Consider the following 14,164-nt stretch of genomic DNA (forward strand, 5'->3'; position numbering starts at 1 on the left):
TTGCTTGGCCAAAATGTCACTCCCTCCAGAAAGAGCTCACTAACTTCTAGTCTGAGTTGGGTGTCCCTGGTACTTCTGTACTTCTCCTGTCATAGTTGTAAACATTGCCATCAACATCTCCATCATCATCATCATCATCATCATCATCATTGCTAACATTCGCTGGGCATGCACTCACACTGCATTCCAGACATTGTACTATGGCTTCTTATGGCAGAGTCTGGGTAGCAGCTCAAGTCTAGTGCTTTTTTATTTCTCCACATCGTTAAGACCAAAACGTCTAATGATTTCTAGAGAGGGAGGGAGAAGTGTGTGTGTGTGTGTGTGTGTGTGTGTGTGTGTGTGTGTGTATAAACCTGCATGTGCCACAATAATTGAAAGTTGCATGATTTCAAATCATCAAAGATTCAAGATTAAGCTGTGCTGAGTAAAATTTTAACATGAATTGTGTTGCTATTTTTTGAAAATTGGGATTTCACATGAATTACAGGGACTCATAGGTTGTTGCAGTTAGAGACAGAGGCCCGGATTCATCAGCCTCTATTCTTTGCTCCCACCCTTGAGGGTGTGTGTGGCAAGTCTCCTGATGCAGCCCCTCATGCCCTAGGTCCATTTCCTGCTGCCCCTGCCTCTCCTGCTTGACCACGTGCTGGGGCCTCCTAGTGGCCTTGTCACCTCTTTGGATTCAGATTTAAATGCATCATTTACTTACATTTTACTCACATTTAAAAATCATTCTACAAACAACATTCTAATGGCATCAAACAGTTGCAGAATCTAATGAAAACTAGTCTTAACCTCATTGGAATCTCATTAAGAAGAGGGCAGCTCTTTTTTCTGTGAAATTGCTGGAGATGATTTTATCTGGTTTTGTTTTGTTCACATTGCCTAGGAGGGTGGGGCGGGGGGTAGATAAAAATGACAGAAGATGGATTCACACAATCAAAAGATTTTTAAAATCCTCTTTCCTGAATTTACATATGAATAAACTAGAGCCCAAAGAAGGGAGGTGACTTTTCCAAAGCCACACATTAAACCTATGGCAGTTAAGAGCCAGAACTGTGGTCTCCTGGCCCTCAGCCCCACACCTCTTCTGCAATATCTGGGACGTGGGCCCATGGATTGATTTATGAATTTTGACTAACATATCTTCAATTGAGCAATCACTTGGATGATTGATTGAACACTCCTTCACCAAACAAGGCTGGAGGCCTGGGATGGACACTGGTGGTTTGAGATACGCAGAAGAAATGGGTCCTGCTCTCTGGAACACTCCAGAGATAAGGTTCACAGAAGAATGATGAAATGCTGTCTCATGAAGTACCTGCTTGTTGTCAGAATACGCTTGCCCAGGCTTTTTCACATCAGTACAGGAGTAGCATCTCTTTTAGTTCTGTTCAGTTCCACCAGCATGTACTGAGCAAAGGCCTCCTGTGTCCTGGGTGCTGAGACAGGCATGAACTCTTTGTTCACAATAACGAACAACACCTCCATCAGAATGACTTGTTGGGTCAGACTAAGAAGTTCACAGGCCAAAGGAGAGAAGGAGAAGAAGGCCCAGGCAGGACGCCTTTGGAGATTTACCGACACATAAATGCTGTCGTCTCCCTCTCTTGGAGAAAAAGAAACATGGCTAATATTAATAACCATGCCAACTTTTGTGTAGCCCTTTGCAGTTCATGACGTGCTTTTGAGTCCATTATCTCTTCTCATTGTATGAAGTGGGAGAGCAATGAGGCTGGCATCCTTGGGGAATGAACAGCCGTGGTTCCCCAAGGAGTCAAGCCTGGTCACGCGGGTGGACAGCAGGCAGGTTGAAGTTATTCTTGCTGAGAATGTCCAGCAGAGGACAATCCCCAGAGTTAGCGTTTTCCATGAAACCTTTAGCAAGCCTCTCCAGACCAGAAGCTGGGTCGTCTGCACTGGTTTTCTGGTCCAGAACCTCATTTCTCCTTGGTTGGTGCTGGACATCACTTCCAGCCCTTGCAGGCCACTCTGCTAAGTGCTGGGCCCTGTCCTTCAGCTGTGGCTGCTGCTAGAGTCTTCCTTCAACAGAGCTGGACTCACACTGGGATGAAATGGCTGCTACCAGCTGGACTTTGTGAGTTGCCACTGTCTTGAGAATCCATCTGTGGTGTGTGCCTATTCCTTAGAGACCCTTTAGACAATTGTAGGGGCCAGGCATGGTGGCTCATACCTGTAATCCCAGCACTTTGGGAGGCTGAGGTGGACGGATCACTTGAGGTCAGGTCAGGAGTTCGAGACCAGCCTGGCCAACATGCTGAAACCCCATCTCTATTACAAATACAAAAATTACCTGGGCGTGGTGGCGCATGCCTGTAATCCCAGCTTTCTGAGAGTCTGAGGGAGAACTGTTTGAATCTGGGAGGCAGAGTTTGCAGTGAGCCAAGATCACACTACTGTACTCCAGCCTAGGTGATAGAGTGAGACCCCATCTCAAAGAAAGAAAGAAAAAAGACAATTGTATGTTGTAGAGGGGCTCAAATTTAGCAGTTAAATATTGGCATGTGCAGAAAAACATTGCTGTTTTAATCTTCCAGAACTGGTTTGATCTTACTTTCTTGCTGATGGCAGGAAAAATAGAAATGATAACAAAAACACAAATACCACTACCAGCACCACCACCAAAAACTGCCTTTCACCTTGACAATGGAAGGTAGCATTCTTTCTTCTAGCTTAAAAGAGCCCCCATGACCCAGTAAATCATAAACCAATGAAAATTCATATTCTTTTTCAGGTCTGTGATTCCCCTCTCAAGCAGGCTCTTCTCCTCCTCCCCCACTTTCCCATGAGGATGTCTGGGTTCTAGCTTTGATGGGCTTGTCTGCCTGGGCCCTGTCCTCCGGCTGACCTGCTCACTGCTGCTTGTCCCAGGGCAGCTCTGTCCTCGCTAGCTCCGCTGCTAAAGTGCCCACTCCTGGGGGGATCCTGTACTCTGTTTTCTTGGTTCAGGCTGAGCTTGGTGAATGATGCTGGGAGCTTGGCATGAGGGAGCTTCTAGATTCCTATGTCGCACTCCTAGGATAGGAGGACAGTAAGGGGGGCATCGTCTGTGGCCACCAAGACCACTCCCTCGGTCATTTCTAATTTGCCACCCTGTACCATGGTAGACACCTTGCCCAACAGAAGGTTTTTTTGAGGCCCCTCTTATTTTCCTGGGATATGCAGTGAAGCCAGGCATGAGCAGTTATATACTGTCATTTCCCTGCAAACCTGTCTGACGCTATCAATTTCTTTTCTACCCCCAGAGTTTGCAACCACTGGAGAGAGCCAGAAATTCCTATCTGACCTCTTTCCCTTTCATTTTCTCTCTCCTGGCTCTTCCACTAGCAGTGGAAGGATGTTCTATTTCATTTTTGGTTAGCTGGGAGCATCTTTATGTCATATTCTGCTTCTAAACTCTGTGACCTTCGTCTATGTCTTCCTCCACCTTCTCTGGGCAGCTTACTTTTTTAGTGTAGTCTGGAAGAAGAGATTCAGGGAAAAGGAAAAAAAAAAACTGGATGAGTGAAATTACATTTCCAAAAGTAATTCCATTTTTTTTCCACGTCACCCCTAAAATATCATGGCACTTTATAACATCAAGGTCAGTCAGCATGGTTTGACAAGCCCCCTGGACTTTGGATGACTTCTCTGAAGCCCCAGCTGTGCCTGGCTGGGCCATCTGCCTTCTCCACTTGGCCACAGCATAACCTGCAGTCAAGCCACAAGAGTGACCTCAATGCCTCAGGCCACTTTTCCAGCCTCAGCTTTTCTCATGGGCCCAGCCCACTTACAACAGAAATTTGCCGAAGATTGGGTTGGTAAGTAATGGATAAGGTTTCATACTTACTATTTTCATTTCTGAATCTCTCTTTACATGCAGTTAAGCCAGGAAATCCTGAAAGAACACTCTTCAGAATGTTTTTAAGTAAAACAACAAGTTTTTGTTAATTTAGGGCCAACCCTTGAGTAAACAGAGCCTGAGGTATTCTGCACCCTGCAATTTGTGGACTTCTTAGGATCTTTTAAAATAAAGATGAATAGTGGGTGGTAAATACCAAGACTATAAGAATCATTTCTCCCTGGGAATTGGTTCGGCGGGTTACATTAAAACTTAAACCAGCTTGTCTATGGTCACATTCCTGTGTTTGAAGAGTGAATGTGGAGTCAGAACAGAGTTCATCTGGGCCTGTTGAGGGACTCCTGGTGGGGTCCTAGGGTGAAAAGATACAGCCACATGGCTTCAGGTCAGATGGGCTTCCATCTGAGAACAGGAGTCCCTGCTTCTAGTGCTCACCTCATTGTTCCACCTGCCGCGTCCCACCCTTCCCTTCTGGGCCCTCCCAACCTTGCTCTCTCTGCTGCTCCAAAACGCACCGCTACCTTCCAGCTTTGGAGCTTTGCTCAGCCCCTTCCTGCTGGCGATGCGCCCTGCATCCTCTCTCAGAATCATCCAGGGCCCTTTCAACCCTAGGTCTTCACCCTTCTGGGGCTTGCCTCTGGAATCCTGCAGTGCTGCCTCCCCGCAGCACTCCTGCCGAACTGGATTTGGAAGCACTTGGCCTTGAGTGCTCATAGGCTAGCTCTGCTGCTGGTTCTGCTGGGCCCCCGTCTTGGCCTTCGTTGTGCTTTGTCTGTCCTGAGATGAGGCCAGGGTGTCCTTCTCCTCCCTGTGCTCCTGCCGTCCACTTTGGGCACTGGCCCATCATCATGATCCATAACAGACAACTGGGTAATTGATGGCATCTTTCTTTCCCTCCATAAACTAAAACCCAACTGACACTAGTTCTTGTATATCTGAATCACCCTCATCATTGAGAAATGACTGGACAAAGCTGAATCCCTGCTAATTTCTCCTCCCATGGCTCAGCTTGTACTGGTGGCCCACACTCCCCGCATCGCAGGGTCTCTGTGGCCGAGACAGAAGGCCAAGTCACCCCATTCACAAACAGCAGAAGTTAGTGTCTTTACCTCTGGAATGGGATTCTTTTTTTTTTTTTTTTTTTTTTTTTTGAGACGGAGTCTCGCTCTGTTGCCCAGGCTGGAGTGCAGTGGCGGGATCTCAGCTCACTGCAAGCTCCGCCTCCTGGGTTCATGCCATTCTCCTGCCTCAGCCTCCCGAGTAGCTGAGACTACAGGTTCCTGCCACCTCGCCTGGCTAGTTTTTTGTATTTTTTTTAGTAGGGACGGGGTTTCACCCTGTTAGCCAGGATGGTCTCTGTTAGCCAGGTTATCCTGACCTCGTGATCCGCCCATCTCGGCCTCCCAAAGTGCTGGGATTACAGGCTTGAGCCACCGCGCCCGGCCCTGGAATGGGATTCTTGAGAAGTCTTTTATTTTCTATCCAATAATCAAAAAAAAAAAAAAAAAAAAAAAAAAGAAACATGTCTCAGAAAGACAGCAATATACTATCTTTCCTCAGTGGACCCCGAGCAAATTCTTTAGTAAATGTTGATTTTCCAGAAAAATAAAACTTGGGAAGTTTTCTGCAGGTTTTGGTGGACAAAACAATCCTTTTATTAGCAGAGTGATGGTGACGAGGATGACGATGAGGATGATGGGTGCTGAGGGGTCTGTTTTCGAAATTTTCTTTCTTTCTTTCTTTTATTTTTTTGAGACAGAGTCTCACTCTGTTGCCCAGGCTGGAGTGCGGTGGCGTGATCTCAGCTCACTGCAACCTCTGCCTCCAGGGTTCAAGCAATTCTCCTTCCTCAGCCTCCCGAGTAGCTGGGATTACAGGTGCCTGCCACCACGCCCAGCTAACTTTTGTATTTTTGGTAGAGACGGAGTTTCACCATATTATCCAGGCTGGTCTCAGACTCCTGACCTTGTGATCCACCTGCCTCAGCCTCCCAAAGTGCTGGGATTACAGGCGTGAGCCACCACACCCGGCCTGAAGCTTTTTCTTTGGTATGTTATCATTATTCTTTAAAACTGAGAAAATACGGATATACATAAAAAGAGGAATGAAGAAAAATTAAATTAGTTATATAAATTAACAACATTTGACACTGAGTTTCAGTACAGTGTCTAATATGGAAGGTCTTTATAAGTATCAAAGGGATTGAATGAACTCAGAAGAGGATAAGGCATTGGTAAATATCTGCCAGACATTTCCCTCTTCCGTATATATGCACATATAAATACTTGTGATATTCATATATAAGATACTTTTTTTTTGAGATAGGGTCTTGCTTTCTCACCCGGGCTGGGGTGCCACATATGGACGGAACTTCTTCCTTCGCCTCTGCAGCTGAATGTGAATACAGGGAGCTTAATCTCTCGCCTTCTTATATAGTCTTGAGAGCATCATTGCAGTCTGCATTGGTGGTTGGTAGTGGTTGTGCTGCAACATTTCTGCTGCAGTGGTAGCCTGTTGGCACACAATCTAACTGCTGGATTGGAACATTTCTTCCCATATTGGGGACTAACTCCCTTGCTAACCCAAGTCTGGCTGCTGCCCAAGTCTCCTTCTTCTTTCCCAGTTCCTGGACCACACCAGGCTCTTTTTACCCTGGAGCTCTTGCTCATGCCGTTCCCTGCACCATAAATATTATCCTCCCTCTGACCACATGGCTGACTCTTTCTTAGGGTCTCAGCTTCCAGGCCACCTCCTTGCTGGGGCTTTCCTGACCACTCATGTGAGCATGTTGTCTGCCCACTTTGAGGTTCCTCGTTGCATCTCCTTCCTTTTCCTTGCAGCACTTCACATTTTGGAAGTACTGAGTTGTCCACTTGGTGAGGGCCTGGCTCCTCGGGGGTCATGAGTGCTGATTGGTGTATCTCTGTGGGCATGCATGGAAATGAACCCGTAACTGACTGGAGAAAATGTGGCTCCATCAAACTCATTAATTTACACGCACCAAAAGGCTAGACTCATCTGGGAATTTTTTTCTCCCTCCAAATGGGCAGAACTGACTTACTGTTTTGGTACCTGAGAGGTAGAGCTATAGAGAAAAGCTTCATAAGCTTCAAAGATCTCCCCAGGTGATCTTATCCATACCCAAGCCTGCAAATGTCACTCGTAATCTGACAGTCCCTAATTTGCATCTCCAGGAAGGCCTCCTCTTAGCGCTCCAGCGTCTTATATCCAGTGGCCTGCTTAGCAGCTGCATGCAGGTGTTGCACACACGACTTAAACCAGGCATACATCTAATAGAACTCTGGATCTTTCCCCAAATCTGTTCCATTCTTTCCACCTCAGTAGTTGGTGCAATCTTTTACCTAGTTCCATAAACTAAAATCTGGGAGCTGTCTGCGATGCTTCCCTCTTCTTTAGGTTTTCTTTCTGCCCCATGAGCAATTTCCCGGGTAGTCTGGTTCTTTTTACTCCCACCATATATGTTGAGTCTCCTCACTTCTCTCCAACCTGACCACCATCCCCCACAGGCATCCCTTCTGGACACAGGAGAGCCTCCCAGCAGGGTTTCCTTTGTCTTCTCTTGATTTTCAATTCAGTCTCCACACAACAGTCTTTTCAAAACTTTAATCAGTTCCCATCACTCTCCTTTCCAAAACTTCCCATTGAATTCCTGTTGTACTTGAGTAAAATTCCAGCTCTCTGTCTTGATCCATGAGGCACCCGTAGATCTCTGCAACCCTGTCTTGTGTCTCTCGCCCTTTCCCCACAGTCCAGCCTCAATGCTTTTCCCTGTTCCTGGACCACACCAGGTTCCCTTTCACCCCAGAGCTCTTGCTCATGCCATTCCCTGTGCCATAAATACCACCCTCCCTCTGACCAGATGGCTGGCTCCTTCTTCGGGTCTCAACTTCCAAGCTACCTCCTTCCTGGGGCTTCCTTGACCACTCATGTGAGCATGTTCTCTGCCCTCTTTGAGGCTCCTCATTGTAGCTCCCTTTTTCCTTTTCCTTGCAGCTCTTCAATTTTGGAAATACCGAGTTGTCCCTATTAGGGCCATGCTCCATCCCTGGATCATAAGTTCCAAAGGGCAAGGCTGTATTTGTCTTGTTCACCATGATACCCCAAGCAATCGAGACCATCCTGGCCCACATGGTGAAACTCCATCTCTACTAAAAATACAAAAATTAGCTGGTTGTGGTGGCGCGTGCCTGTAGTCCCAGCCACTGGGTTGGGAGGCTGAGGCAGGAGAATCGCTTGAACTTGGGAGGCGGATGTTGCAGTGAGCCGAGATTGTGCCACTGCACTCCCGCCTGACAACAGAGCCAGGCTCCGTCTCAAAAAACAAAACAAAACAAAACAAAAAAATTGCTGTGTAGGTTGTACATGTACTAGCAAATAATATCAACAATGTCAGTGATTAGCTGAGTCCAGGCAGAGAAACAAATGTGGAGGAAAATGATATTATGCTTGATTGAAAACAAAAAAGCAACCCTGCTCTCCTAATTCTGGAAGTAGAGTTTCCAGCCCCACAGTGGTGACAATGGGACAACTTTGTAATATATATTTTCTAATACTTCCTTTCTTGCCTTGGCCCCTAAGAAGCTTAAAGGTAAACTTGGGACTCAATTGTCATGCAAAAATTAGCTCAAAATGTTCTGTTAAAAATAGATAATGTTATGTGAAAATACCTGCTGCCCTGCCTGACACAGAGGAAGCTCAATATTAAATATTAATGTCCATATGAATAGTGTAATATTTTATTATGTTTTCACCATTTTTATGATATCATAGATCCTCTTTGGAAGCAGGGAAAGCTTCAAACAATTTTTTAATACCATAAAAATAAAATTATTCATAATTCTAAAAAGTGGAAACAACCCAAATGTCTATCATGGAAAAATAACATGTGCAGGTTGCAGGTTGCAGTGAGCTGAGATCGCGCTACTGCACTCCAGCCTGGAGACGGAGTGAGACTCCATTTCAAAAAACAACAACCCAAAACCCCATGTATTTATCACATAATATTTGGCAATAAAAATAAATGGATGACTGATATATGGACACCATGGAAGAACCTTGAAAACATTCTGCTAAGTGAAAGAAGCCAGTCACAAAAGAACATAGATTGTGAGATTCCACTTTATGAAATGTCTGGAATAGGCCAATCCGGAGACAGAGAGTAGAAGAGTGGTTGCCTAGGACTGAGGGGTTTGGAGGGAATGGGAAGCGACTGCTAGTGAATGTTTGGAGGTAATGAAAATGTTCCAAAATGGTGTTGATGAATGTGCAACTTTTTGAATACACTCAAAACCACTGACTTGTATTTTATTCTATTTTATTTTTTGAGACAGAGTTTCGCTCTTGTTGCCCAGACTGGAGTGCAATGATGCGATCTAGGTTCACCACAACCTCCGCCTCCCTGGTTCAAGCAATTCTCCTGCCTAAGCCTCACGAGTAGCTGGGATTATAGGCATGCGCCACTACGCAAGGCTAATTTTGTATTTTTAGTAGAGACGAGATTTCTCCTTGTTGGTCAGGCTGGTCTCGAGCTCCCAACCTCAGGTGATCTGCCCGCCTCGGCCTCCCAAAGTGCTGAGATTACAGGCATGAGCCACCGTGCACAGTCGACTTGTATTTTAAATGGGTGAATTCTAATGATATGTGAATTATATTTCAATAAAACTGTTACAATTAAAATTAATTAATTAATGGAATTAAGAGCACCCTTGCTCTCTGATGACAGACAGAATGGCTAAACAGGCCAAGGAGATTGGCTTTGTGTCAAATGCCCACTTTGATGAGGGTCCATCCTCCCTCTCTTTCCGCTTCCATGTCTTCCTCGCTCCCTCCCTCCTTTAAATGTTTCTCAGTGTACTTCAGGACTCTGGACCAGAGATGGTTAGACTTAGCCTTTATCTTCAAGGAACTAAGTTTAGTTGGGGCGGGACAGGGTGGAACAAAGGCAGGAGCCCGGTGAAGACCTCATGGAGCTCCCTGGGTGCAGACAGAGCCTCGTGGGGATTCTGGTGAAGAACTCTCTGCTTGGAGAAACGTCTTTTGTCACAGCAAATACTGTTTTATTTCTTCATTCTTACATGAATTCAATAGACAATTACTGTGCGGGGTGCTGGGGTACAGAGATGCGTAAGAACATGTGTCCCCAAAGAGTGGGGTAGGGGGCACAGGAGCTAACCATGGAATCCTAGCAGGGGTGTCAGAGGGTGAGGAAGGTCCAGAGGCAGGGCAACCGGCCAGGCTTCCCGGGAAGTCAGTGCTGGAAACAGGAGACGGTGCTCGGCTTGGTGAAGCAGCTCCGAGCCTGTGATTTGTCTGTAGACAGCTGGGTTTGGGTGAGCCCCAGGGCTTTCCTGACTGTTACCGGCCTAATCAAGGCATAAGGCAGCGTGGTGACCTCCCTCCCAGGCGCCGGGATGCAGCTGTGAAGGCCTGGCTGGGAATTGCTTTGAGGCCGGAGGGGGATCTCCTCCCCCGACAGCCTCTCTTGCATGGGCACAGGGGAGTTGCTGAGCAGTCTCCTCTCCCCGGCAGAGGAGGGCAGGCTGCGTGGCCCTGGCAGGAGAGCGCGCGGCAGGCGAGGCTCCGGCCACAGAGATGCCGGGCTCTGTGCGAGCCGTTTGCCGCTAGAGGGAGTGCCACGTCGTTCTCCGTCCCCAGCACGGACTCCCAGGGCCGCAAACCAGTTTGGGCGGAAGCCAGGGCTTTGGGGCTTCCTGGGAAACTCACTCTCTTTGCCTTTGCCCTCTCCATTTTGAGATTTCTCAGAAGAAGCTGGACCTAAGAATGCTTCGCATAGTTTGGCAGAATTTGCGGAGCCCGTGCCAGCCGCGTGGGTCTGGAATCCGGGATGCGGTCTCTGGCCTGTGCAACCCCTCTGTACCCCGGGGCTGGCCTCCAGAGGGCAGGGAGCAGAGAGAAACACTCAAGGACCTGAGAAATGTAGAAGGCCTTGTTTTTGTTTCCCTGTGTGCAGTCCCGTGTGGCCCTCAGAGCTGCAAAGGACAGACCCCAGGGTTCTGGGCAGGGGCTCAGCTTTGGGATTCGTTCAGTGCTTAAAAGGAGGGAAGGGGACTCAGGAATAAGAACGATCAGGCTGGCAGGACTTGAAACTGGTGTCAGAGACCTGGAAACACAGGGCCAGTGGAGCTGATGGGCCCCGTGGGGTGAGTGGGTGGCAGCACCCAACTGGTCAAGAGTGGCTCTGCTGTGGCTTCCTCCGCATGGCCCTTCGGTAAAGGGAGCAGAAGATGACTGTGGATGGCCCCAATTTCTGACATGAGAGGCCCTCACTGGTTCAGGTCGGGCTGGCCTCCTGAGGTGACTGGAGGATGGCTGCCACCTTTGGTGGCAGAACTAAGACTAAAAATGTGGTGGGTCCAGAGAAAAAGCCCAGGTCCACAGCCCCCACTGACATGGCAACTATGCTTTTGGACTGCATCCTAGACCTCTTCTGACCAGGCCTTGTGAAGGGTTGCAGGAGGTTCGAGGCCCCTTTTCTCTCTAGCATTGACTCTTGGGTCTGGGAGACAGACCACCCTTTGCAACCTCTGGGCCCAGGCAGTAGGTGTGCAGGTGAGTGCACCAGGGGTCTGGCAGCCGGTCACAGCTCCCCACCGAAGCTGCAGGAAGCCGGCAGCGTACCATCTGCAGTGGAGCAGGTCAGAGTGGGCCTGCTGAGGCTCCTGTCACTGCTGCGGTTAATGCTGCCGATTACCATGGTTACCCGGAGGCTGGAAGCTCTGACAGTCAAAGGCAGAGCAGGAGAAGGATGTCCTCTCCCTGCTCTGAGCCACATGGCTGCTTCTCAGTCTCCCTGGGTAGGCAGGATTCTTCCGGAAAATAAAAGTGCCTGGACCAGAGACGTTGTCCTGCCAGGATTCAGCTGATCCATGCGTCATCCATCCCCAAAGGCCGGGGGCCTTCATGGAACCCTGTTCTTAGCATATTCAGTGGCGGGGGGAGGCAGAAGGGGATTCTGGGCCTTGCCTTTGCTTTGCTCAGTCTTGGAAGGATAGAGAAAGGGAAGAGAAGATGCTGGTCTGGTCCTTAGGGAGCTCTGAGTCAGAGGAAGGAGCGCTTCACGAGCTGGGTGGTGGATTCAGCATCGATTCCTGAGGATCTAGGAATGGCTTTCTGGTCCTGTGCCTACAGTGGCAGCTTGGGACTGTGACCGTACCCTGTCCAAATAGGGTGCTGGCCAGGGAGTCAGGGCACCTGCTTTGTCGGTCATTATGGGCTCCAGCTCCCTCTGGGTCCTGGTTTCTCCATCTGCAAAATGGGGTTAATGATTACTAATCCCCCACCTATTTCAAGTCTGTGGGGAGGATTCTTTAAACGAATAATTTTGTGCATTGAAATGAGCCAACAGATTTCAAGTCTTTGGAGAAAAGGCCTTATTTATTATTATCATCAACTCATTGAGCAGAAATTCCATTTATCTCCTTTACTGCCTCTTCGGTGCTGTGTGAACTGAGAGCGATATCACCTCTGCAAGATGACGGGGCCCTGCACAACTGTCCAGACCCCAACGCTGGGGAGTCCTGGGACTTGGAGAGGCCCGGTGGGGCTTCATCTGAGCTCCAAGGGGGTGTGGGGATCAGAGGGGAAAAAATGGGACGGGAACTTCAGGTGCAAATGCTCCTGCAGAGGTCTGAAGATTCTCAAACAGGGTACCTAGCCTGGAGGGGAGGAGCTGGGGAGAGGAGCTGGGGAGAAGGAAGCAGGAGAAGTGGGCAGACAGTCTGCCCTGGGGCCTAGGGGCCTGGTTTTCGAAGCTTTTTCTTTGGTGAGTTATCATTATTCTTTAAAACTGAGAAAATACGAATATACATAAAAAAGGAATGAAGAAAAAAAATAAATTAGTTATATCAAATTAATAACATTTTGACACTGAATTTCAGTACAGTTTCTAATATGAAAGGTCTTTATAAGTATTGAAGGGAATGAATGAACTCAGAAGAGGATAAACCATCGGTAAATATCTGCCAGACATTCCCCCCTTCTGTATATATGCACACGTAAATACTTATTATATTAATATATAAGACACTTTTTTTTCAAATAGGGTCTTGCTTTCTCACTCAGACTGGAGTGCAGTGGTGCAATCATGGCTCAGTGTAACTTCCACCCCCCTGGGCTCAAACGGTCCTCCTACTTCAGACTCTCAAGTAGCTATGGGTGCACACCACCACTCCTGGATTATTTTAAAAATATTTTTAGTAGAGATTAGACTTCGCTGTGTTGCCCAGGCTGGTCTCCAACTCCTGGGTTCAAGCCATTTGCCCACCTTGGCCTCCCAAAGTGCTGGGATTACAGGCAGCCTATATAATGTACTTTTAACAATAGGATTATACTGCAACAGGCTCTCCTGAATCTGTGGTTTTGATTTCTGAGGTTTCAGTTGGGAAGGGTGTCTTTGGTCAGCTGAGCTTCTTGGGGGCCTCCCGGCATTCTCCCTGTGTACCCGAGAGCCTTCCTTACTGTGTGCTGTTAGCCTCTAGCTGCTGCAGCCCTTCCTCCCATGCCTTATCTGTGCAGAAGGCTCCACCTTTATCTCCAGGGCTCTGAATCCCAAGTCTTCTTGGCCGCCGAGCTGCTCTCCAAGGACTGCCTGCTTCCTCACTGGCCCTCTGGTCTCCATGCACCCTCTCCATATCACCCATACTTACACAGCATGTTAATGGTGAGAGAGAAGGCGGAGGTGAAGCAGTGCTGGCACAGTCGTAGCCTGCTGAGCAGGTGGTCCCAAACAACATGCTGAAGAGGCCCGGAGATGCAGGACACACAGACCTCGTCCTCCTGGGCTGGGCACGACAAGACCCCAGGGGCATTTGGCTGCAGGTCCTCTGGCGTGAACACTCTGTCTTCTCCTTCCCTGAGGGTGTGGCCGGCACACCTGTGACGCATTGCCCAGCACCTGTTCCCAGCCATTGGCGGGCTGCTGGGTAAGAGGAACTGTTTGGTCCTGAAAACCATGCCCCCCGACGTCTCTGCTTTTAAAGTTCTGCTGTCAGTCTTTTATACTTTCTCTACGTCGAGGGCTGCTGTTCACCCTCTTATTGTCACGCTTCCTCTTGGCTTGGAGAAAGCTGTGGAGCAAATGCTGTTCCCGTGTTGGGGGAGCAGGGAGCCTGGAGAGAAGGCTGGCTTGTCACTGACAGGCTGGACCAGGGCCTACCTGGACAAAGAAACTCAGTTGGGACAAACGTGAAGTTCTTCAGTGAGGCTGCCCCTCCATAAAGACCTGCATGGACACACACACAGGGAATGCTGAAGACGCTG

General features: G+C 48.3%; 1 protein-coding gene across 1 annotated transcript; it reads right to left on the reverse strand.

The window, feature by feature from the left end:
• Positions 1-10,354: 10,354 nt before the first annotated feature.
• LOC111554427 lies at positions 10,355-13,858 on the reverse strand. Its single transcript, XM_023229970.1, has 2 exons — positions 13,552-13,858; positions 10,355-11,109 (listed from the first exon to the last, which is right to left on the reverse strand). Exons 1-2 carry the CDS (start codon positions 13,856-13,858, stop codon positions 10,661-10,663), a joined length of 756 nt encoding a protein of 251 aa, XP_023085738.1. The 3' UTR covers positions 10,355-10,660.
• Between the last annotated feature and the right edge of the window lie 306 nt (positions 13,859-14,164).

The sequence above is a fragment of the Piliocolobus tephrosceles genome, chromosome 15, assembly GCF_002776525.5.
Source record: "Piliocolobus tephrosceles isolate RC106 chromosome 15, ASM277652v3, whole genome shotgun sequence".
NCBI lineage: Eukaryota > Metazoa > Chordata > Mammalia > Primates > Cercopithecidae > Piliocolobus > Piliocolobus tephrosceles.

Bases quoted from the DNA above. Each gene is read 5' to 3' on its own strand.
- LOC111554427 (XM_023229970.1), bottom strand. From the start codon at position 13,858: ATGGTTTTCAGGACCAAACAGTTCCTCTTACCCAGCAGCCCGCCAATG. The intron at 11,110-13,551 runs GTAAGTATGGGT...CCTTTACCGAAG, and splicing joins TCTCACCATTAACATGCTGT to GGCCATGCGGAGGAAGCCAC.